The 24788-nt window shown below is 40.6% G+C and overlaps 1 protein-coding gene across 2 annotated transcripts in view; it reads left to right on the plus strand.

The window, feature by feature from the left end:
* The window catches only part of CCDC102B (coiled-coil domain containing 102B), a 402878-nt gene that overhangs the window by 12676 nt on the left and 365414 nt on the right, over positions 1–24788 (plus strand). For both annotated transcript variants that reach the window (XM_062200306.1, XM_062200307.1), the window contains exon 2: positions 11335–11414. In XM_062200306.1, the coding sequence (XP_062056290.1) occupies positions 11335–11414 (80 nt within the window). The remainder of the gene's footprint in view (positions 1–11334; positions 11415–24788) is intronic.

Raw genomic sequence — 24788 nt, forward strand, 5'->3', positions numbered from 1 at the left:
TTTCAGTTACTCGAACATTAAAAGTTCAGGAAGTGGAAGAATTAATTTCAATAAAATATGCTGGTTCAGGGAAGAAATTTTGAATCTCTTTTATGTTTTCCAGACAGCGATTGGTAGGGTTTTTGTGAGCACTCTTTGTATTTTAAGCATTTCTACGGTGGGCTCTACAAAGGACTCAGGAAACGGCCACCATATCTTGAAGTCTGATTCTTCCAAATGAGTGTTTGGTATGTTTTAGAAACTTTTTATAGCAATGCCTCCTAGTCATCTTTCTTTCATAATGCTCACCTGCCCATAGAATGAGGTCAACTACTATGGATGGAAGTTTTTCCAGCTTTCCCTTAAATGAGCAGGCAATGTTTAGCTTAGTAGTTGAGAAACCCACATCCCACCCTGGAATGCCTGGGCTGAATTCCCATCTCTAGCTCTTGGCTGGAGCTTCCCAGTACTGTGGACTCTAGGAAGCAGCAATGATGGCTTAGGTGATTGAGTTCTTGCCACCCATGTGGGAGAACTGCATTATGTTCCCAGCTCTTGGCTCCAGTTCTGGCTGAGCCCTTGCTGTTGCAGGCATTTGGGGAAAGGGCTGGTTAATGGAAGCTTGCTTTTTCTCCCCCCTTCTCTCTTTCCCTCTTCTCTCTCTGCCTCTGAAATAAATGATAATTAAAAAAAAATGTTTCAGGATATTATGGTTCCAGAACTATGCATAGAAAACTGTAGCACTGAGTCCTCCTTATCATGCCTATCATAAGTTTACAGGGCAGGGCCCATAATGGTTTGATATAATCCTAAAAGGGTGGAGCTTCCTTCCTGACATGTGGGCTGGAGCTATCCCACAGATTGTCTTAACCTGGGGACTAAAGGAAGACATCCAGTTTATATGGGGAACTAAGTAGAGGGGAGGTAAGAACCGAGGGAAAGTTGTGTAGCCTCGAGAGACTCAGGCTGTAGATTCAATTTATGATCTTTATGTGAATTCCAAAGTTTTTGTGAACTAACACAGCTCAGAAATGGAGCCAAAGATAACCAGATAAGTGCTTGACATTGAAGGGAGAATAATGAGATGGCTCTGAAAGAAAGATGCAGTGACTCATACCCCCTCACACACCCTGCCTTTGTCCTGGAAAATAAGACTATAGATTCAGAATGTGCTGTTTATGAAGAACCAGCTTGAAGAAAGAGAGGGAGGAGTGCACTTCGCTTCTTGGCTCATTAATAAATTAAAATGATGAATCTTCTCGCTTAAGACCCCTTGAAAATTCCCTGTAACTGACATGGAAGCAGACAGGGATGAGAAGATGTGACAGTCAAGCAGGGAGGACAGATGACAAACTCACCGTAGCAAATTTTGAAAAGCTCCTCAAAAGAGGCACTGAAAAGATGGATTTTGGTAAAGGTGTTTTTTTTAAAAAGATGTATTCACTTATTTATTTGAAACAGCAACAGAGAGAGGGAGACAGAGAGAGGGAGACAGAGAAATCTTCTACTCACTGGTTTACTCTCCAAGTGCCTGCAAGAGCCAAGGCTGGGCCAAGGTGAAGCCAGGAGGCAGGAGCTTGATCCAGGTCTCCCATGTGGATGCAAGGACCCAACTGCTTGGCTGCCTTCCCAAAGCATATTAGCATGAAGCTGGATCAGAAGTGGAGTAGCAAGGACTCAAAGTGGCACTTGATATGAGATGTGGGCATTGCATGAGGTGGCTTAACCTGCTGCACCACAGCTCCTGCCCAATAGTGGCCTTTCTGGTAAAATATTATCTATCTTTTTTTTTTTTTTTTTTTTGGTGATTCTATCCTGATCAAACAACTGACTATGTAGAAGATGAATTCTCTTATTTTTGAAGCAAAGCATACTTGCAGTCACTGAAGGAGAACTGAATATGGCCATCATGTTTGTTGCAGTAAATTCTCTGAACAACCTCAGTGTATGAATCGGCCACAGTTCCTCTTAGGAGAGCAAATTGAACTTAAGGAAATCAACTCACAGTAACTCTGAAATGAGAATTTGCATATGAGGACTTCCAACCACCTCTGCAAATGTTCAGATATTCAAAGGAGGTTTTGCACTTGGTGGTATGTGTTAATCCTTCCAGTTTGCGGTGACTTTTGTCTTTTAAAAGCTAAGATTGTTTTTGTCAGCTAGGAAGGACTTTTAGAATCCCTTTTTCTGTTGTTGGTGATAGGAATGGTGACATTTGTAGGACTGTATGTTTCAGGATCAAAGAGCAAAGTTGAGTGGCTGGTATGACCCACGTTGTGCCTGCAGATGGAGAAATAACAGAATCCACCTTTGTTTAGGAGTAAGATTCATTATGGACAATGTCAAGCTCTTTAAGACAACATTTTGAGAGCTGAAAGCTCCCAGAATAATATATTTGCAAAGAAATCCACACTATTAATCTTAAAAAGTCAGAGAGAAGCAGTTAGCAGTGGTTGCTATAGCAGCAAATGTAAATCTTTCCTCTGGGGATAACAGAATCCCAGGGGGTTGGTTCTAGGGCTCATTAAGAGACACAGGTGACAGGAGAAATCCAGCTCTGAAGACAAACAGCTAAAGTAGTGACTGTCTGCAAGTACTTTTCTTACCAGAGGCTGTGGAATCAGAGGTGTAGAATCAGCTAAAATAGTAGGGTGTGAATACACATATTACCTTAAAATCCAAACTGCATTTACACTCAGCATGATGCAGTATATATTGAATACTACAGTATGACAATAGCCAGAGATTACTGTCATCACCTTGCTTAGGGAGAAATTTTGTACATCACGTATATTTAAACCAGAAATAAAAATCCCTAAATGCTAAGGGTTTATGTGTAGTGATTCGAATGCCATAATTCTATTTCAGATTTAAAGAAATGCCTCCTAATTCAGCATTCTAAAACTAAGCTCCCTACTTAATTTCTTTGATTGTTTTGGAAATATCAACCTTTTCAGATTTTCTTTTCTTCTGGCTGAAGATAACAGATATTTAAGTGCATTTCTTGAAAGAAACACTAAATAATTTTAATTACTATACTCTAGACACTGTCTATCTCATTTTCCTAACTTGGCAGGATAAACACAAAGTGTGTGAAATGTATGAATTATTCTTTTATTTTTCTCCCTCATGCCACCTGCTGGTATTTTCTAGAAATTTTGAACTGAATTTTAAGTTATTCTTTTTTTAAAAAAAATCTTTAGCAATTGGTAGTTTAGATCACAAAATGTGATGTTATTTTTATCAAACTTACTTCAAATAGTTCTTTCAGTAACTCATTTTAATATTTCTTTCAGGGATGATTTTTAAAGATTCCGTTATATAGAAAAATCAGAGGTACATATTTTTATTATAACAAATTTTAAAGGATGTTTGTTTGGCTGCATGATTATATATCCAACATTCCTTCACTTATTTAAAACATGCTGATCTGTTTTTTTTTTTAAGATTTATTTATTTATTTGAAAGTCAGAGTTACACAGAGAGAGAAGAGACAGAGAGAGAAAGAGAGGTCTTCCACCGTTGATTCACTCCCTAGTTGGCCACAACGCCGGGAGCTGTGCTGATCCGAAGCCAGGAGCCAGGAGCTTTTTCTGGTTCTCTCATGCGGGTGTAGGGACCCAAGGACTTGGGCCATCTTCTACTGCTTTCCCAGGCCGTAGCAGAGAGCTGGATCGGAAGTGGAGCAGCCAGGACATGAACTGGTGCCCATATGGGATGCCAGTGATTCAGGCCAGGGTGTTAACCCTCTGCGCCACAGCACTGGCCCCGCTGCTTTCTGTTTTCTGATGTCCTTCCTATCCTTCTTCCTTGCAGATGATTGTTCTAACTCATTAGCTTTAGCCATTTCTCAGTGCCTTTGATGTTCTTAAAATTAACTATGATGGGCATTTGGCATAGTGATTAAGCAACCACTTGGGATGCCCACATGCCATAGGGGAGTGTCTGGGTTAAAGTCTTCATTCAGCTTCCTGTTCATGTGAATCCTGGGAGGCAGCAGGTGATTACTCAAGTACCTGAGTCCTTGCCAATCACGTTAGAAATCTGGAGTGAATTCCAGGTCCTTGACTTTGGCCTGGCCCAGCCCTGGCTGTTGCAGGCATTTGTGGAGTCGGCCAGCAGATGGACGATCTCCCTCTGTCTTTCTCTCTGACTCCTGGCTTTTCAAATAATACATCCATAAGTAAATAAATTTAAAAATCAGTATCACATTTCCAGATGTGAGGTTTTCTTTGAATTTCCTGTTTGGCATGAAGGCATATGTGGTAGGGAAAGCCAAAAGTCTGTGCACCTGCAGCTTTCCTGAACTGCGCATACTTCTGACCAGGTATCTTAGAGTGTCTGGGACCCTCCAACCACAGGTCCAGTTTTTGATAATCAAAAGTGAAATTGAGTATTAACTTATAAATTAAAAACATCTCAAAGACTCTTGTTGCTCTATTGCTAACTGAATTTGCGCTACAGAGTTGACAATTTCTCCTAAAGGTTTTAGTTCATCCTTAGAACCTTAAGTTACTGCGACACCTCGTGGTTATATGAGGTAATGCATCCAGGCTTGCCCAAAGTTGCGTGTTGAATCACTTTTCTTCTAGGAAAGCAACTCTTCCGTCATCAAAATGCACTTTTTGTAACGGTTCTCTTATGCCAAATGCCATACCTGTTTATAAAAAATGATATTTTATCACAGTGTAATTGTAGTGGGTTTTGTTATTTAAATGAAGAGGGATTTTCAAGATTTTTCTAAGGATGTCTTTGAAATAAAGATAAGGAATAACAATTCTTTTTTGATAAGATTTATTTATTTGAAAGGCAGAGTTATGGATATGCAGAGGCAGAGAGAGGGAGAGACAGAAAGAGAAGGAGATATCTTCTATCTGGTGGTTCACTCCCCAAATTGCCACAATAGCTGGAGCTGAACCAATCTGAAGCCAGGATCCAGGACCTTCTGCTGGGTGTCCCATGTGGACACAGGGGCCCAAGGACTTGGGCCATCTTCTACTGCTTTCTTAGGCTATAGCTGAGAGCTGGTTTAGAAATGGAGCAGCCAGAACTCGAACTGGCACCCATATGGGATGCCAGTGCTGCAGGCCTTGGCTTTACTGGATATGCCACAGCGCCAGCCCCAGGGAATAGCAATTCTAAAGACTGTCTTAGGACTGACACTGGTCCAAAATATAAAACTCCCCAGTATGTGTCATTTCTGAGACCATCTTACATTTAAAGTCATTTAACAATTGAATCCTAACCACATCTCATGCTGTAAGCTCCCACATGATAAGGGAAATGTGAACTGTTATTTGCTCATCAAAAGCAGTGATGATAACCTTAAATATTGAGCCCAGGATTGGTATCTGTGAAACACAAAACTCTCTGCAACTTAAAGGAGAATGTATATTAGCTGAGGCTGAGCTAACAAAAGATCTGTGTTGTTTAAACTGTGCTTCTCCTGGCATTCTGAGCACAGCCATCAGTAGTGCTGCTGCGTCAGGCCCATCACGGTACCCTGCAACTCAGAGATAGGAATCTGGTCCTTACAGAAGCTCCTCTTGATGCAGCAGTGCTGACTACCATGTCTGCAGCCTGCTGTTTCACATGTTTTTACATTGATGGTTTCCCTCATGTGTAGATGGTTATGGAGCCCTGAAGATCAAACTTCCACAAAATGTCAATTGTTTTAGGTTTGCTTCCAGTAGAGCTTGAGGTGGGATTCTTGTATGAGTTATTTAGGGAGGGCGCAACTGCAGAAGAGCAGGGGGGCAATCAAGACAGGACAGGGGGCCGGCGCCACGGCTCACTAGGCTAATCCTCCACCTTGTGGCGCAGGCACACCGGGTTCTAGTCCCGGTTGGGGCGCCGGATTCTATCCTGGTTGCCCCTCTTCCAGGCCAGCTCTCTGCTGTGGCCCGGGAGTGCAGTGGAGGATGGCCCAAGTGCTTGGGCCCTGCACCCCATGGGAGACCAGGAGAAGCACCTGGCTCCTGGCTTCGGATCAGCGCGGTGCGCCCGCCACAGCGGCCATTGGAGGGTGAACCAACGGCAAAAAGGAAGACCTTTCTCTCTCTGTCTCTCTCTCTCTCTCACTATCCACTCTGCCTGTCAAAAAAAAAAAAAAAAAAAAAAAGACAGGGGACTGCAGCACAGTGAGAATGAGAATGCTTCCCGGCTGGAGGCTGCCTTCATGCAGATCCCACAGGATGGCTGGGCTGCACAGGGAAAACACATTGCATGTCTTTGTAGTTCAGCCACTCCTCCTTGCTTTGTTAGCTGGTCTGCGGGACAGGCACAATGTGAGCAGAAATATCTGTGAATTTAGGGCAACCCACTTGCAGCATTCCCACAAGTAGTTTGAAACCTCCACTAGCACAAAAGGAGGGAGCGTTTCACATTCTGAGTAGCTTTCTCACACGTGGAGGAGGAGATAGGGAGATGGAGGCTTAAAACCTGTGGCGGTCAAACATGAACAGTGGAGTCAGACTGTGGACTGGAGTTCCAGGGGTGTCGTAACACATCTCCACAAACCGTGGTGTCTCACAGTCGTGGAGGCGGGAAAAGCAATGCCTGCACGTCTGAGGGTGGCTCTCCTCTGGAGGCTCTGGAAGACACTCTGCTCCCTGCCATGTCACAGCCCCATAGCACAGAGTGCAGGGTGTTGTGGACGAACTGGAAGCAATGATGTTCTCCATCTGCCCCGCGTCCCTCGGAGCCTTTGAATTTCTGCTATGGTCTTTGCCATCACTAAGTACTGGGAAGTAAAAACCAAACTTTGCCTCATTGCCTGCTTCAGGGGCTGCTGATTGCTTCGCGTTCTAAGTTCTCTGAGTGTGGGCACAGAGTAGTGATTATCTGTGAACCCTTCAGAAGAGAGACTGTAATTAAGGTCATTTTCGGCTGCCTGGTAATAGCCCTGGCTTTGTTTCTGGTGATTCCTGGATGCTCGACTCTGACTCCTGGCCAAGAGAAGGGTAATAGGATTTTATACTGTTCTGATTAAGTGCTGACCCGGAGGGACACTTTGTTGGTTTTGATTTCCCACTGGTCTAACACATTCGTTGGCGTGGCCTGCCTGGATCAGAGGGAAGGAACCTTAGAAACCTTCTCCTGGATTTCTGCTGTGAGCCCTCTGGAGGCCTGAGTTCATGACACACTTCCTGGTGGTTCGATTCTGAATGCTTGTGCTGTGTGACGCAGGGCCTTAGGAAGTTACACCTGGATGTCTCTCACACCCTCCAGGCTTCTCTTGTAAGCGATCCTATCTATTGCCTTTAGATAAAAACCTCACGTACATAAGCTCTGTGGGGTCTTGTCCTCTCAGATTTCTGAATTTGGGAAAGTTTTGCAGAGGCTGAAGGAAGAGTTGAGAAAGAATTAGCACAGCTTTGGAGTCCTGAAGCCTCAGTAGTCGCTTCAGTGAGGAATCGCCCAGCCTGCAGCTGCCAGGACAAAAACCTCCAACCCATCTGGTGATGAAGAACATTTTTAGCTGATGCTGAGCAGAAGAGGGAATTTGGAAGGAATTCCTTTCTTTAAGCTTTGACTTAACAAAGGCAAGACATTTTCACATTGCTTATAATGTCTTTGGGTTTCTTTGAAGTCTTTTGACTTGAATACTTCTAGTATTTACCTTTAATTTCTTCCTCTGAATATTACTGAAGAGAAATTACATTCAACATATGGAACATTTATATATTGTGGAATCTTTTATCAGAGTGTATTTAGGAAACTTACTCTTGCATCTGTTGCCATTTAATCTCTCCGAGGAGGATCTTATGTTGAAATGCTTAAGTGGCTATAACTGGATAGGAAACACAGCAGAGAGGTAATTTTTGGCTTTGGCAAACTTGTCTTGGAACTAATTAATACATTCTGACTAATTTCTCACCCTTATGGGACAAAATTAGCACTAATAACTACTGCATTGTGGAAGTCTGTGCACACCTCTGAATAACATTTAACAATTCCTCTTATAGGAGTTGAGGGCTGAGACAAGCATCTGGCCTGGCGGTTAAGATGCTGTTTGTAGCACCTGTGTCCCATATCAGATCGCCTGTGCTCTAGTTCTGGCTCTACTCCCAATTCCAGATTCCTGCTAATGTGCATCCTGGGAGACAGCAGTGATGACTAAAATACATGGATCCCTGCCACCCATGGGAGACCTGGATAGAGTCTGTTGCTCTGGCTTTGGTCTGACCCAGGCCTCGCTGTTGCAGACATTTAGGGAGTAAAAGTGGCAGATGAGAAATTTCTCTTTCTCCTCAAATAAGTTTAAAAAAAGATAAAACATTTTTAAAAAGAGCCGAGTTTATGTCTGTTCCCCTTGAATTTTGCCTCCTTCAGGGACTTGATGAAAACATCAAATGCAACAGAAGTGACATGCCTAACTATCTGGATTAAGTCTGAAAAGGCCATGTAGCTGCCTCCCGGTTGTCTTGGGCTGCTGGCTTTGTAGCCTTGAGTTGCTGTGTAAGCAATCCAAGTGCACTGGAGTCCACAGTCTACATGAAGCAGCAATGCATCGGAGCTCTAGCCCACAGCACCAGGTGTGGTCCCATCCCACAAATTCAGTCCCCTACATTCAGTCATAAGACATGTGTATGAAACAGCATCCAGATCTTTCCTCAGCTGTCCAGTTAGCCCCAGCTATTGAGTCATTCTGATCAAAGCCTCAGAGGTGGTAGAGCAAAGACTTTCACATTGGCTCATTCAGTGAGCCTTAAAAAAATGAGTGTTATATCTTACTGTGTTTTGAGATATGATTTATGCTGCAGTGGTAAACAGAGTACAGTGTTAATGTAACAGTAATATAACGGTAATTTTCCTGTTTAAAAAGAAAAACAAACCAAACCTACTGATATTATGAAGTGCCTGTGACTAGTCTTGGAATAATAATGTTTGCATAAGAACTTCGGAGCCCACTGAAAGGAGATGACTTGGCAAGGCACACCTCACACCCAGCTAAGGAGAAAGCATGCAGCCATCAACTGCAAACAGCTGAGCTACATTCACAAGAACCTTCCAGCTGGCTAGTGCCCTAGCTTTCCTCATCAGACCATCATCAGAACAAAGCCTGCAAATATGCTTGTCAATTGATTGCACTCATTGTTTCTTCTGACCTCCACCTGCAGCTCCTCCTTCCCTTTAAAAGCCCTTCTTGGTGGCTTCTTGGGCAGACAGAGCATGTTTTGGATCCAGGAATCGCTCTTGCCTCAGGGCTGCCAGCTTGAACTAAACACAGCTCTCATCTGGTGAGTTGGCTGTCCAGCAGAGAGCAGCAAGAACCTGATGTTTCTTGCCCAGTGACATCAAGGGTATAGCCAAGGGAGTAGGAATCATCACTGAGGGTGCAGTGCAGTACAGTGTTGCAAGCTGAAGTTGGACCTCCTGATGGAAGTTGGTTTTCTTTCCTCTCGGAGAAGAGCCATGGCCCTGACTGTGTGCATAGGCCAGTGAGCTAAGAGAGTGATAAAGCTGAGCAGCATTGGAGCAGACCTCATATTCCCAGCTCACAGAATCAGCAGGAAAGACTTTCCCTAAACACTGGGCCTCTTTACCTTCTCCGTCATCCTCCAGAGTGGAAAGGAAAGCAGCAAAAGTGCTGACCATATTGGAAGTCTGGGAAGCTGAAACTAAATGCACTCACGCAGGCCACATCCTTCTGTTTCCTTCTTCAGGAGTCAGCCTGACCACAGGAAAGGTACATTCTTCCTGTTGACTACGCCCTGTGCTTAGAGGAGCCAGGACACGTGGAGGAAGCATGAGGTGTTTTAGTTTTTCCAAGTCCACTAAGTTGGAGACCTTATTTCGTCCTACCTCCCCCTGTGCTGCACCTCCTTGCTTCATCTATGACTAACAAAGCTGCATTGTCCTCTAATGGCCTTGACCATAACCTAATTTTTGTGAGATTCCAAGCTAAAGTGGCATACTCTTCATGGGATGCTAGTTCATGTGTTGGAAAATTATCCACAGTGCAACAGCGTTGGGACATGAGGCCCCTCCCACCAAGGCCCTGGATCAGAACTTGAAGGCAAGTTTGCCAGAAAAGGACCTGAGGCTACTTAGCATTCAGTGTCTTGAGGCACCTTTGGACTTCATCCCCCGAATTCAGCTGCCCAGCCATAGCTCAAGTGGGCCCAGGCGTGTCTACACCTGCCAGTCTGGCATGGCCATAAGCCTTAGTGGTGCTCATGTGATATTAATTCTGCAGGTGCATGGAATATAAGGGCATGGAGCCATGGTGGCCTCCACCTAGAATTCACAGGACATTGCAGACATTCTGGGAGCCCAGGAGGACACTTCTAGAAAATATTCATACTCCTCTTACTTAGAGATATCTGCCCACTGGTTCAATCCCCAGATGCCTGCAACAGCTAGGGCTGGCAGAAGCTAGAAGCTAAAACTCAATTAGGATCGCTCATGAGTAGCAGAGACCCAAGTACTTTAGCCATCACCTTCTGCCTCTGAGGATGTGCATTAGCTAGCAGCTGAATAAGAAACCGAGCAGCAGTGGCCAAAATCAGCTGAATGCTTACCCGCAAGACTTGATGCAGAGCTTGAGCCATCATAGATCACCTACAATAGGGCAATGTGCAATGGGACTGTAGGAGGAGTCGCTACAGAGTCGCCACTAAGGAGATGCATGGTAGATCTTGAGAATGGGGAAGTGCCAAAAACTCTAGAACCAAAGATCAACAGGGTGTGACTCCAACCTGGGAAAGCTTTAAGACATGAGCTTCCAACCTGGGAGAACTATTGGGAAGACTGAATCTTGTCATGCCATAGGGTCAGATTTGCTTGAGGTCTCAAGGGCTAATATCCTGACATAGTGTCCACAGTTGTGTTGCATGGGGTCAAAGTGGCTTGGTCTCCTGCTTTGAGACTTAATGTTTACCCTATTGAGATTTACACTTACTTGAGATTGGTTACTCCTTTGCTCTTTCCTAGTTCTCTTTTGCAATAGAAGTTTCCATTCTATGTTCTTCTATCATTGTGTTTTGGAAGCATACCTGTTAGTTTCACAGGTTTACAGTTGGAAAGGAATTTGCCTCAGGATAATCCATGCTTTAAGTCTCATCTGATTTTAGATGAGATTATGAACTTTGGACTTCTGATGTTGGAAAAAGACTTGGGGTTATTGGAATAGAATGAATGTATTTTTGCATTGTGAGAAGGACATAAGTTTTGGGGGGCAAGGATATGGCTTGAATGTGTCCCCAGAGTTCATGTATTGCAAACTTAATCTGCAATGCAGCAGTGTTGGAGGGAGAAGCCTAACGAGGTGATTCATGTCATTAAGTATTCACAGGAGTGAGTGAGTTATCCTGAGTTATCCTCTCACTTTCACGTTCTCTTGCCCTGCAGCCTTCTGCCGTGGGATGATGCATCAAAAGGTCCTCACAGATATGGGTCCCTTGATCTTGGACTTCCCAGCCTCCAAGACGGTAAGAAATAATTCTGATAAATTCTTGATAAACTGGAAGCCCAGAGCATTCTGGTATAGTAGCACAAAATGGACTAAGATGTTGTGCTTTCTTAAGATGCCAAGATTCCTCTGTTATATCAGATACTCAATCATAATATTTACGATGTCATGTGAATCGCCTAACCACAGCACAGAGTAGAACTTTAATGTTATTACTAATGTGTAGCATATTAAAAAATGTACATTGTGTGACATCTTGCCCTAATCCTTAGAAATAGACTCCAGATGTATGCTTGGAAATCAATCTTTCAATATATCACTACCACATTAAGAGCTTTTTATAGAAGAATTGAACTTTGCATAATTTCTGTGCCCTTAGAGTTATCCTTACATTAACTATTTCTGAATATAATCCATCACCTGAAGAGGTGATAAAATATTTGTAGATTATCAAACAGTTCAAGTGTTTTCAGCTGGGAATCATTTTCCACCCAAAGGAAATTTCAAAGGGCTGTTGGAAGATTTATTAACATTTTCTCAGAAAGGAATCTTAGTTGGTTACCCAACATGATATGCCTCTTTCGTAATCTAAACCATACTGAGAGTGCATAGAGAAATGACAATGTCTCTAGTCAAAGGATTCCTGAACAGGGATATTACACTTTCAGTGATAGCAACAGTCCAGTATCTTTTTTCTTAAGAAAAAATCTTCTAACTCTTAGAGCCAACAGTTAATTTCTTTTATTAAAAAAATATTTGAAGAGCAGAGTTACAGAGAGGGAGAGGGAGAGAGCTAGCTATCTTCATCTGCTGGCTCATTCCCCAGGTGGCCTCAATGGCCAGGGCTGAGGCAGGCCAAAGCCAGGAGCCAGGAGCTCCTTCCAGTCTCCCGTGTGGGTATAGGAGCCCAAGTACTAGGCTGCTGGTTTCCCAGTTGCATTAACAAAGCCAGATTGGAAGTGGAGTAGCTGGGTCTCAAACCAGCGCTGGTATGGGAAGCCAACATTGCAAGCGGCAGCTTTACCTTCTATGCCATAACGCTGGGCCCAACAGATTTTTTTTTTTTTTATCATTTGTAGACTATCTTCATTGTCATATAATTGATGCATTAAAACAGTACACATATTTAATATGATTTGAAGAGCTTGGAAACATGCACATAACCACAAACCATGACAGCAGTCGGGGTCATGGATGTATCCATCACTTCATGGCTCCCTTTTTGTCATAAAAAGTCTTGACATGAGGTCAATGGTTCAATAAAATTATCCAATACAGTATGGTTGACACAGGCACTGTGTTGTACAGAAAGTCTCCAGAATGTATTCATTCTGTGTAATTGAAACAGGATATCCTGAAGCAATGACTTCCCATCTTCTCCTCCCCACTCCTACCACCTCCAGTCCCAGCAGCCACCATTCTTCTCTCCATTTGGATGAGTTTGACTGTTTCACACATCTCATACAGGTGGAACCATACAACATTTATCTACTGTGTCTTGCTTATTTCATTCAGCATAATTTCCTCTAGGTTCATCCATGTGGTCACATAAATTAGGATTTCCTTTTTTATCAAGGCTGAATAATACTCCAGTGGGTGTATATAATCTCATTTCTCTATCCATTCTTCTGTCCATGGATAGTATATTTCTGTATCTTGGCCAGTCTGAATAATTCTATGATGCCTATGAGAGTTCAGATAGCTCTCTAAGATTCTGATTGCAGTCCCTTTGGATATAAACCCAAAGGTGGGATGGCTGATCACATGGTAGTTTTATTTTTAAATTTTGAAGAAACTTTCTTGGTTTTTGCAGAGTGGTTGTACCATTGTACATTTCTATTAAAAGTATACAAAGGTTCTAGTTTCTCCATATTCTCACCAACTGTTAGGCTGATTATTGTCAAAAGCAGAAAAGCTAACAGGTATGAATGATATCTTGTGGTTCTTATTTGCATTTCCTTGCTGAATGAGGTTGAGCACGTTTATATATACCTCATTACTGTTTTTTTAAATTTTTTTTTACTTTTGACAGGCAGAATGGACAGAGAGAAAGGTCTTCCTTTGCCGTTGGTTCACCCTCCAATGGCCGCCGTGGCCAGTGCTCTGCGGCCGGTGCACTGCGCTGATCCGAAGGCAGGAGCCAGGTGCTTCTCCTGGTCTCCCATGGGGTGCAGGGCCCAAACACTTGGGCCATCCTCCACTGCACTCCCAGGCCACAGCAGAGAGCTGGCCTGGAAGAGGGGCAACTTGGACAGAATCTGGCGCCCTGACCGGGACTAGAACCCAGTGTGCCAGCACTGCAAGGTGGAGGATTAGCCTATTGAGCCGCGGTGCTGGCCCTTCTGTTTGTTTTTTAAAAATAAAAATATTAATTAACTTAAAAGGCAGAGAGTTGGATGGTTGTTCCATCTGCTGATTCACTACCCAAATAGCCTCAAATGGCCAGGGCTTGGCCACAGCAAAGCCAGGAGGCTGGAACTTTGAGTCTCCCACATGGGTGGCTGAGGCTCAAGAACTTGGGCTATCTTATTTTGCTTTCCCAAGCACATTAGCAGGAATCTGGATTGGAAGCAGAGCAGCGGGGATTTGAACTGGCACTCTTATGAGTGCCAGCATTGCAAGTGGTGGTGGCCTAACCACACTGCATCACAACATGGGTCCTCATTTATGGTCCTCTTTGGAGAAATGTCTGTTTAAGTACAAATGTGCATGATAAAAAAACTTTTTAAATCCAAAATATCTTTGAATTTTATTTTCATAAAGTTTTTGAACTACCCCTCTACTCTGTCCCGCTTTTAACTGAATGTATCTCTCTCTCTCTCTCCCCCTCTCTCCCTCCCTCCCTCCTTTCTTCTCTCTCCCACTCCCCTCTACCTCCCCATCCCTCTGGTTTTCTCCACCTTTCTCTCAGGATTCTTTGCTTTTTGGATATTAACCCCTTCTCTGATGGCCTGCACTAGAGTTCCAGGTGTGCCTGAAGATTTTATCATTGTGCACACCTCAACAAGACTGTGGCCTGATAAAGAAAACGGTCTGAGTAAACAGGTTGAGTGCTAGGCTTCTACTCCTCAGACTGAAAAACTTGGGGGCCAGATTGTGGCACAGTGGATTAAGCCGCCACCTGCAATGATGGCATCTCATGGGCACCAGTTCAAGTCCTGGCTGCTCCATTTCCAATCCAGTTCCCTACCAACATGCCTGGGAAAGTAGTAGAATATGACCCAAACACTTGGGCCTCTGTATCTTAGTGGGAGATTCAGGTGGAGTCCCTGTCTCCTAACTTTGGCCTGGCCCACTCCTGGTTGTTGTGGCCATTTGAGGAATGAATCAGCACATGGGAGACTCTCCTTTAAGAGTTATCTATTTCTATGAAAGAGAAAAAAACAAGCAAGACAAGAAATCTGATCAGGATCTCTTTGGGACTCTGTGGATATGTTGGTCTGACTGAAGGGGAGGGGCTAGACCTTTATTTTCTGGTAGAATCTTATATCTCCAGCATGGGAGAAAAGATGAGAGATAAGAACCAATTAGCCATTTTACTACAGATTATCTCAAATACTGTCCTACACATATATACACACATAAAGCTAAGTATTAATATCAAAACTTTATATTACATACAGCACTTTAAACATTTCAAATACTGTTTAAATACTTAGTGAATTGTGTAAGAAATGCATTATTGAATCAATACTATTTAAAAAATAACAATAATAATTCTAATTGTCAAAATGCATGAAATTTGGTTAAAGGTTTCACAGGATAAATACAAAGCTTTAAATACTTATTACACATCCATAAAACTATAGATCAAGAAAATTATCATTTGGGTCATAAAAGTTTTAACACATAATTTTTTGAATCGGTGATTTCAGGCAAAAGAAAATATGGGAGGTAAAAAAATGAGGATAGACTACTTAGGATGTTAAAGTAGCTAAATTTTTAACTAAAGTTTTATTTATAAATAAGTTGATAATGAAATTAATACCATCTAATAGCTTCTAAAAGCAATATAGCAAAAAACTTTGAAGCAATAAAATAACACCTGAAATATAAAGCAGCCATCACTAGTATTTGAGGTCAAGTTATATGAGGCCAAGTATTTGGGCATGCTCTGTTAGTGTACCCTTGTGTCGTATAGATGGCTTGGAACGTCTTTTCTGAAGTGGACATGTGTGGAACCCATCCATCAACTCACATGGAATGCTAATAAGAACTGGGTGGCCAGGTCTCTGCTCCAAGGCTATCTCCTTGAAGTGACCTTCTATCTCTTCTAAGATCACACCCCTTCCCTATCAAAGATTCTCTACTGAAAGCTTGTTCATTACTCCTCAATTGAAATAATTTCTTGTATGATTGTATTTGTTCCTACATTTTTTTCCTTCCTTGACTATGTATGGAACATACTGTGCTTCCTTAAATAAGAATGTAGTATCAGTTTGCATGGAGAATACAGCCTCATTGTCTTTTGTGACATTGTAGTTTCCTGTGAAAGCTGTGGTTTTTATCTAGGTCTGTTGCTATTTTGTGTTTCCTAGGAACCCTGAGGAGATGAAATGACTCATTTTGATTACCTTAAATCTTGAAATTTCATCTAAAACAACTGTTCAAATGGACCCCAAACTGCAGAATAGGGAAAGACTCCATCATGTGAAGTCATTCATATCCACAGCATAATCTTCATCCAGGTGGAAATTTACTCTTAAGAGGAAATTTATACTTATGCACAAATAAGTTCCTCTGAAGTACAGAGACACATTCATATTTACACATGGATGTATCTTTTGGAAATAAGAATTCTAAAGATATAATTAGCTTTTAAATGCCTGGTTAGAGTCTCTTGGGGTAAATAATTCTCTCCCATTTCACAACATTTTAGAATTATTGTTCCACCATGTAATTGTTATGATCTTTATTATTTCAGTTCTGCACACTTCCAAGATTGATGAATGTAGCAAAGTATGGAATCAAATGTAATGAGGACCAGAACTAAATTCTTCTCTTATGACATCAACCAAAGGTCCAAGGGTTCTCAATTCCAAGTTTGAATACTGTGGGTTGTCAATCAAAAGCAGAGGCTACCAGTGCCTCCTAAACAACCTAGTGCCATCCACCAGAAGGAAGAAGTGTTCACTCAGATGATTTTATTAAATACTTTTGTTGCCAGCACAAGGTGAAATGGAAAGTTGGAAAAAATCCAGAAAAGCTGGTAAGTATAGGCAGCCACGCCAGATAATTAGAGCAAAACCATACTCGGCATCATATTCTTGTGGAGTACAAATTATCTACAGCTGTGGAGAACTTCTGATATGTAAACAATGGGCAAAATTTTACTTTCTGATCCACATTGTCGGGCTTGGCTCTTTCTGTAAGCTCCTCAGCCAACTTTCCATTTTGCCTTGTACTTTGCAGAATTGGGCAAAAACTGGGCTCCCAAGAAACTAGATAATTTTCATTCTTAATGTTTGTGAAATTAAGTCTGATTATTTAAAATTTTTTATTCATTGACATATAACATCTCTCGGTAAATGATTAAATCAATATTATTTTTCTGGTTATTTCTAATACTTGATTTAGAAATGTGTGTAGCCCAAGAAAGGAATGACTGTTAGCACTGGAGTGTATTCCTCTTTTTCTAGATCATTCTAAACAAATCAAATAGTTTCAGTATTTACTTTGGGAGAGCTAGCTGGTACATGTTCCCAGATACCTCTGTTTAGCAGAAAAATTTCAGAATAAAATGAATATGAAAAGTACAAACAAAGGGAATCAAATTGGTATGAGCTTGAAAAGGAGAGTTAAAACTTCCTGGTATGTGGGTGGGGGAGGGCAAATGAATATTACAAAATTTTAATTCCTGGGACATGAGCCATGAAAACTGGAATATTAAAGAATTACAAAATGAAGAAAAGATCAATACCAGCATATCCTAAATGATACATCATTAGTTATAAGAACTTCTTCCAAAGTAATGTCAGATATTTTACTTCTTGGAAGCCACCTCTTAAACAGGAAAAAAAAAATGCTAAGACAAAGGAATCAGATTGAATTTCTCCCTTCAATTTTAAAATGGTTGCTGTTTCCATTGCTAGAGATTGTCTACAGCTGTAAATAATTTGCACTCAAAGTTATAAGAATTCAGCTAAGTGAAATACTGGTGACACAGGAGGGCAGCCAGGGAGAAAGGGGAGGTTAATCTGATATGTCCCGCCGTATCCAAGAAGTTAGTTTATTTCATATGTGGAAAAGAGAAGATAAAATGTTTCCAAAATAAAAGTTTATAAACTTAATTCTCCATATCTTCATTTTTTTACAACATTCTTAATTGCTTCTACAATTTCTACAAACTTAAATGAGAAATCCCTCAGCATGTATAATCCTATGCTTATCTTAATTAGGTTATCTGTTAATTATCTTAACACCTAAATATTAAGCAGGTATGCTTAATTTGTTTTTTCTGCTTAACATTTCCTAAAGCTGAATGCAATTTACTCATTAATAGAAGTTATATTTTTAAGGATATAAAATGCAAAGCTTGTATCACTGGCTCAGTGGCTATCATGACATGTGAAGATTTTGAGAGGTACAAAAATATTCTGATCATTGTCTGAAATATAACCATGTTTGATGCTGATTGGTACTGAAATATTTGGAAAAACACTAAGATGGCATAAGTAATTCAGTTTCTGCCACCCATGTAGGAGACCTGGATGGGTTCCTGGCTCCAGGTTTTGGTCTGGTCTGGCCCGGCCCTGATGGCTCAGACATTTGAGGTGTGAATGAATCAGTCAGTGGGAATCTGTTTTCCTCTTTCAAATGAATAAAAATTAACTATAATAACAAAAATTGGGCAGATGAGGGTGGGCATTTGGCCTAGTAAGGTGTTCATGTCCCACATTGGAGCACCTGGGTTCCACATCCAGCTTTAGCTCCTGATTCTAGTTTCCTGCTAATTCAAACCGGGGCTGGAGGGTGTGGGGGGAATGGTGATGGCTCAAGTAATTACATTCCTGCCACCCACATGGGAGACTGAGATTTTGTTCCTGGCTCTTACCTAGGACTGTGTTAGGAGTGAGCTATCATAGACATTTAGGGGATGAACCAGCAGAAAGGAGTTCTCTCTCAAATTAAAAAAATAAGAACTAGGCAGGTAGTATAGGCCAGTCTATGAAAGACATGATCCAAGACTAGCATCATCTGTTAAGATGGAAGAATCAATTGTGACTGTTTGATCTACTTGGGCATCTTGAAAATAGTTGATTTCTCTAAATTTTTTAAAAAGATTTATTTTACCTGATAGTTACAGGGAGGCAGAAGGGGAGGGAGAGATCTTCCACCCTCTGGTTTACTCCCCAAATGACTGCAACAGCCAGAGCTGGACTAATCAGAAACCAGGAGATTCCTCTGGGTCCCCGACGTGGGTGCAGGATCAGAAGTGGAACAGCTGGGACCTGAATTGGTGCCCACATGGGATGCCTGCACCGCAGGTAGTGGCTTTACCCTTGGAGTCACAGCGCTGGCCCCTACATTTCTTTTAATTGTAAAAGTTACTGCTTTCTGGATCCAAAATCCTTATTTGTCTGTAAATGTTCATTAATTTTCCAAAGATAACATTTATACTACATTTATAATTTGGTTTTCACTAACTGATTTACTGCTTATGAGTTCATATTGGGTAGCTACCATTTTTATAGAATTCTGATTTCCAGGAATACTTTCTTTTCCCTGACAATCCTGTATTTATCTGTAGCTGTCACCATTTGGTGTGAGAGATGCTGAGTTTAATTTCCTCTGCCATGAGATCTAGCTGATTCAAATGAAAATGATTTTTGCCAAGTCCTATTTTTTTTTAAAGCAAAGATCAAGCCATAATGATTTTGAAACTTCACCCAAAGTCATTCCATTCAATGAAATATGTTTGTTAAAAAATATCCAAACCCTTATCGTATAACTGATTTAGTAAATCATATGCTTGTTTGCTGTGTGTATTGAATGCCAGGTATATATCAAGCTAAGGTGCTGAGGACTGGGGATTAAAAGGTGACCAGAATACAGGAATGCTGAAGGAACTGAAGAAGCCTACTATGAGAAATAGTCATGCCTTCTGAGCAAGTAATTTCTACTTATAGCCTCCGATGAATCTTTAGAGCTTCTCACTTTGATTAAAAAAGAAAACTTGAGGAAACACTAAAACCAGAATTTAGTACCAAAATTTTGAAGAATTAAAGATAATTCCAAGGCAGTTAACATGAGTATGTGGAAAAAGAATCTCCAGTACTTGGCTTATTCTAAATTTGGATAGAGGCTGGCCTGAATACTGGTGAGAGGGTTCTTACAAGAAAGACAGTAGGGAATGAAGGGAACAAAGAGGAGAAATCTCTTCCTTCTGCTGGTTCACTCTCCAGTTGGCCACAATGGCAGGGTCTGGGCCAGGCTGGAACCAGGAAACTGGAACTCCTTCTAGGTCTCCCATATGATTTCAGGGGCCAAAGCATTTGGGGCATCTTCTGCTGCTTTCCCAGGTGCATTATCAGGGAGTTGGATCAGAAGTGGAACATTCAGGACTCCAACCAGTGCTCAAATGGGATGCAGGCATCACAGGCGATGGCTTTACCCACTGCATCACAGCATTGGCCTCCTAGTGAGGATTCTTTACCATTCCTGTTCACTGGCAAATCCACAAGAATTGGATCATTTTTTTTATAAGACCTACTAATGTTGTCAAACACCTTGCCCAGATCTTATGGTGCCTTGGTAAACAACGAATGGAAATGCCAAAGATATAGTTGGGTAAAAGTTTTTATGTATACACACATGTTTGTGCCTTTATTTACATGTGTGAGCTGGTGGCATATCAGAAAGTTAAGAGACAGTTATCAGAGAACAATGATAGGGGCCAGTGCTGTGGTTAAGCATCTGCCTGTGGTGCCAGCGTCCCATGTGGGTGCCAGTTCAAGTCATGGCTGCTCCACTTTCAACCAGCTCCCTGCTGACAGCCCAAGTGCTTAGACTCCTGCATCCACGTGGGAGACCCAGAAAAAGTTTCAGCCAGGCCCAGCCCCAGTGGTTGCGGACATATGGGGAGTGAACCATGATGGAAGACCTCTCTATCTCTCCCTCTGCCTCTCAAGTAAAAAAAGCAATGATAAAGTAGCATGCCATGGGAAACCTAATAGTAAGACTTGCTGGTAATTATTTTCCATGTACTGTGCAGCTAGATTACATGAGGCAGTTAGGAAATACAAAATTTATATTTGTACAGAAAAGAAAAAATACATTTCACCGTTATTAGATTTGTATTTTCATGGCAGTTCAATAACCTGTATCACATATTGGCCTAATAGTGAATTATATTTTATAAGTTAGTATATTTTACTTATATCATTGATTCATTCTGAATATAATTTGCTGATGGTTGCATAATCAATAATGTCTGTTGAAGCAGAGAAGTAGAAAATCATGCAGTGAGGGAAGGAGAAATGTGGCAAAAATACAGCTGACTATAGAGACGAATTATTATCAGCAATTCTACAGACTTGTCATTGACTATAAGAAGTTCTGGTAACTTAGGAAAACTTTCTGGCAAATAAAACAATCTTATGAAGATATAACTTGCATTACATACAATTCACCCATTTATGCAATTCAATAGGTTTAGTGTATTTATAGAATTGTGCAGCCATCATTATTATCACTTATAGAACATTTTATCAATAAAAATAACAGAAAATCAAGAAACAGTATACCCATTTTTAGTCACTCACTATTTCCCCTTAATGGCAATTGTACACAAATAATCTAATTTGTAACTGTATATAACTAGCCCATTCTTGATATTTCATGAGGTGTCTTGTAACTGTTCACAGAAAATATGTATTATGAAATAACTATACACAAATTTCCAAAAATGTTGCACAACCTTTTATTCATGAGTATTTTAAGAACCTTTTACAATATAATTTTATGTGAATGGAATCCTGTTGTCTTTTTTTTTTTCTGATTGCTCTAACATGTTTGCAAGCTTCCTTGACACTGAAGCACATTTAACTACTTTTTGTTGCTTAATTATGTTACATCATGTGGATGAATCAGACTTTGTTTATAATCAGGTGATGGGCATTGGGTTATTTTCACTTTTTTGTCTAGTGCTGCTATAGACATTTATATACACATTTTTGTGTGGATGTAGGTTATTTCAATACAGTTTCAAAAGGTGTGCATTCTGAAGACATGCCAGATGGTCCTCCAGAGTAGCAGCATTGTTCTGTTCCTACCACAGCATAGGAGACTTGCATTTCTTTCAGAGCCTACCCAATACTTGTTACTGTGTCTTTTTATTCTAGTCTTCCCACTGAATGCAGAGGAGTATGCCATTGTTGCTTTCATTTGTATTTCATAATGACTAATGATGTTCAGCATCTTGGCATGTGATTGTTAGCCATCTGGGAACTTTTCTTGGATAATTCCAATGGCTGGGTTCTGAATGTTTCCACAAGTTTTTGTGTTTTTGGGTCCAGGGTTTCCTATTCCATTATTTTTGGTGATGTCCCCTGGTTCCGAAATACTTTTCCTTCATTTAGAATGGATAGTCTTGGTACAGATCTGTAGTAAATTTTTTCTCTTCTATTGTTATATGGTCTGATGGGATCTGGATTGTTGTCATAATGACAAGATGATAATCACACCAGGTGAGCAGGTAATAGTGACTGATACGTTGGAGGTCTCGCTAAGACACATACCTGCCAAGGATGAAGAAAAAAATCCTACCACATTCTGTAAAAGTTTTAGGTGTACAGGGTAACACATTCAGATTAGTGCATCGTGGTAGCAAATCCACATGGATACACTTATCTTAGCTCACACATGGATAGAGAGACAACAAGGTCATGAAAAGTACAAAACTGCCTTCATTGCTTAGCTGAGCATAGATCCTGGGTGGTAGTCTTCTTTGGGCTGATTAGTATTGTTTTTGAAACAAACATCAATGATTATGTAATAGAGATTATCTTTAGATGAAAACAATTTAAAAGTTCCCAGAAAACTAATAAGAAAAGAATGAGTGGGTGGACAGGAGGAAATTTGGACATACGATTTTTTTCTTCTTGCTGAAGTCAAGAATCTTTATCTGTAAAATAGTGATTTTATTATAGTAGTTGTTTTCCAAAGTGCTCTGTAGAGTCTGAGGATTTTATGGATGGCCTCTAAGGGCCATTGTTGGAGAAAATTATGTGAGAAGAGTTTCCAAGTTGGCAGATTTTCAAGCTCTATTCCAAGTAAGCATTAATGAGAGAAATTTCACTTTTAACATAACTGACTTCTGTATAGCATCATTTTTTGTTTCTTAAAGAATTCCATTACATAAAAAATATTGAAAGCCAATGAGGTAGAGAATTTATTAGATTAATTCCAACATTATGGTGTCAAAATATTAACAAACTTTGTTGCATTGCCTAGAGCTTATCTGAGTTTTGCTTATATAATGAGCTGGAGAAAAAAACAGAGTAGAAAAATCTTGGGCTAAGAGTATCTTAAAGGTTTTTATAACAACATATTACCAAGCCCTTGGTGATTATTTTAATTAAAGTGATACTGTAATATGCATTCATTTTAAACTTAACTATGTAAGATATTATAAATGTAGTTATAGTCACAGATATTTGAGGGTTTTTAGAGATCAGTATTACAGATCCTCAATACTGAAGTTACCTTTGTTATAAACACCTTGTGTTAATTTCTGTCATTTAACCAGGAAGTTAATTTTTCTGTTACTTTCATTAACATGAATACACTTTCTATTTGAGAAGACAATTCTAATCCTACTTTTATTTGTCTTAACAAATGAATCATCATTGAATTCGTTTAAAAAGATGTTCAATATTGCTTACAGGCAAACTTCTTGGCATATTTTTATTTTTGTACTTCAAGAATATGGATTAAATTATATATCAATTTCACTTATGACCAAAAGTTTTCAATTTTTATTGATTTGGTGCTTTTAAAATTCATGAAGAAAATCAGCATATAGAGTTGTGTCCTTATTGTGTAGGAATATATGGGCATAAAATCATTTTTCAATTTTTTAAAAATGATTCTTGATTCCTCTTTCTCTTCTCTACCACAATTTTTTAAAAGTACATGAAGTTATGTCTTGGTAAAGGGAGATATGTAATGAAAATGGTGATGTCCTTATTTAATTAGCTAATGGCAGTACATATTTTAGTTTTATTAATACCAAGTGGACAGTTTTGTGTATCTTTTGCTGTCACACAGAGTTTTAATATCCTCAGTCACCTGTGATCTGCTCTCAATGGATATTCCCTTTCTGCTGTGCAGAGATGCCATTTTAACTCTCTCATTTCTGTTAGCGGGAAATCAAATAAATTTGAGTTAATCAGCATTGATTAGCCAGAATTCAATGAAATCCTGAGGGAAATTTTCAGCTAAGTGTTTAGAATAAAAAGAATGCCATTCACTTCTTCATGTTTGTGGGATTATGCAAGCCATAACTTTCACAACATAATAAAAACATACACCATTGTTTCCAAAAGAGATTTTAATCTTGGCTTGAACATTCAGCTGTGTTTGTTATTTTTATTTTGTTTTGTTATTTTTCATTAATTTGAACCTATACTATTGCTATATTCTACTGGTGTCCTATTGCTGTTATTAATATTATTATACCTGCCATGCAGCCAGTGCTCTTTCTAAATGCTACAGTCTGGAGGTCTGGATTCCGTTTTCCACTCAGAGTAATCTTCTCACCAAACTGCTGACCTCGTTTTGTCGATAAGTGACTAGTCCAGTGGAGGCGGGTGCAATGGCTGCATCTATTTACCCAGCACACCTGGCCTCTGGAAGGGGTTGTGAGGGAGGCAAAGCCCATTTTCAGGCAGATCTCACGTTATGCTGTGGGTAGAGAACAGGGAAGCAGATTCTAAATGTCTGTGAGCTAAATTAAGAAAGCCTTGATGTATGGATTCCTTTAGTGTTTTTCACTGCCAGTGGGGGTCACTCTCCTTTATTCTTTGGTATTTCTTATGGTCTTGAAGTTCCCTGAGCCTTTGTTGTTCATCTCTCCTTGACCCTAGTGTTTACACCAGGACCCTAGTCAGAAAGGTCACCTTTATTTAGAAGTTATTTCTTCAGGCATTAAACTCCATCTTCTAAGCTGCTGCTGTGTGTGTCAGTGGGAGAGGAAAGATCCTAAGGCCCTGTGGCCAGGCAGGTAGCACTGTGATGCTAGGTCTATGCTGTGCTAGGATTTTCTCCAGGTACTGTGGGAAGGTTGGTTTGTGGCTTTGTGGCTGTCTTCTGTTTTGGATGCTGTGTGTTGTAGTTTCTCTCACTTTGATGTCCCTGTCATCAGATCCTATCTGCCTCTGATGTGTAGAAA

This window comes from Lepus europaeus, chromosome 9 (genome assembly GCF_033115175.1).
Source record: "Lepus europaeus isolate LE1 chromosome 9, mLepTim1.pri, whole genome shotgun sequence".
Lineage (NCBI taxonomy): Eukaryota > Metazoa > Chordata > Mammalia > Lagomorpha > Leporidae > Lepus > Lepus europaeus.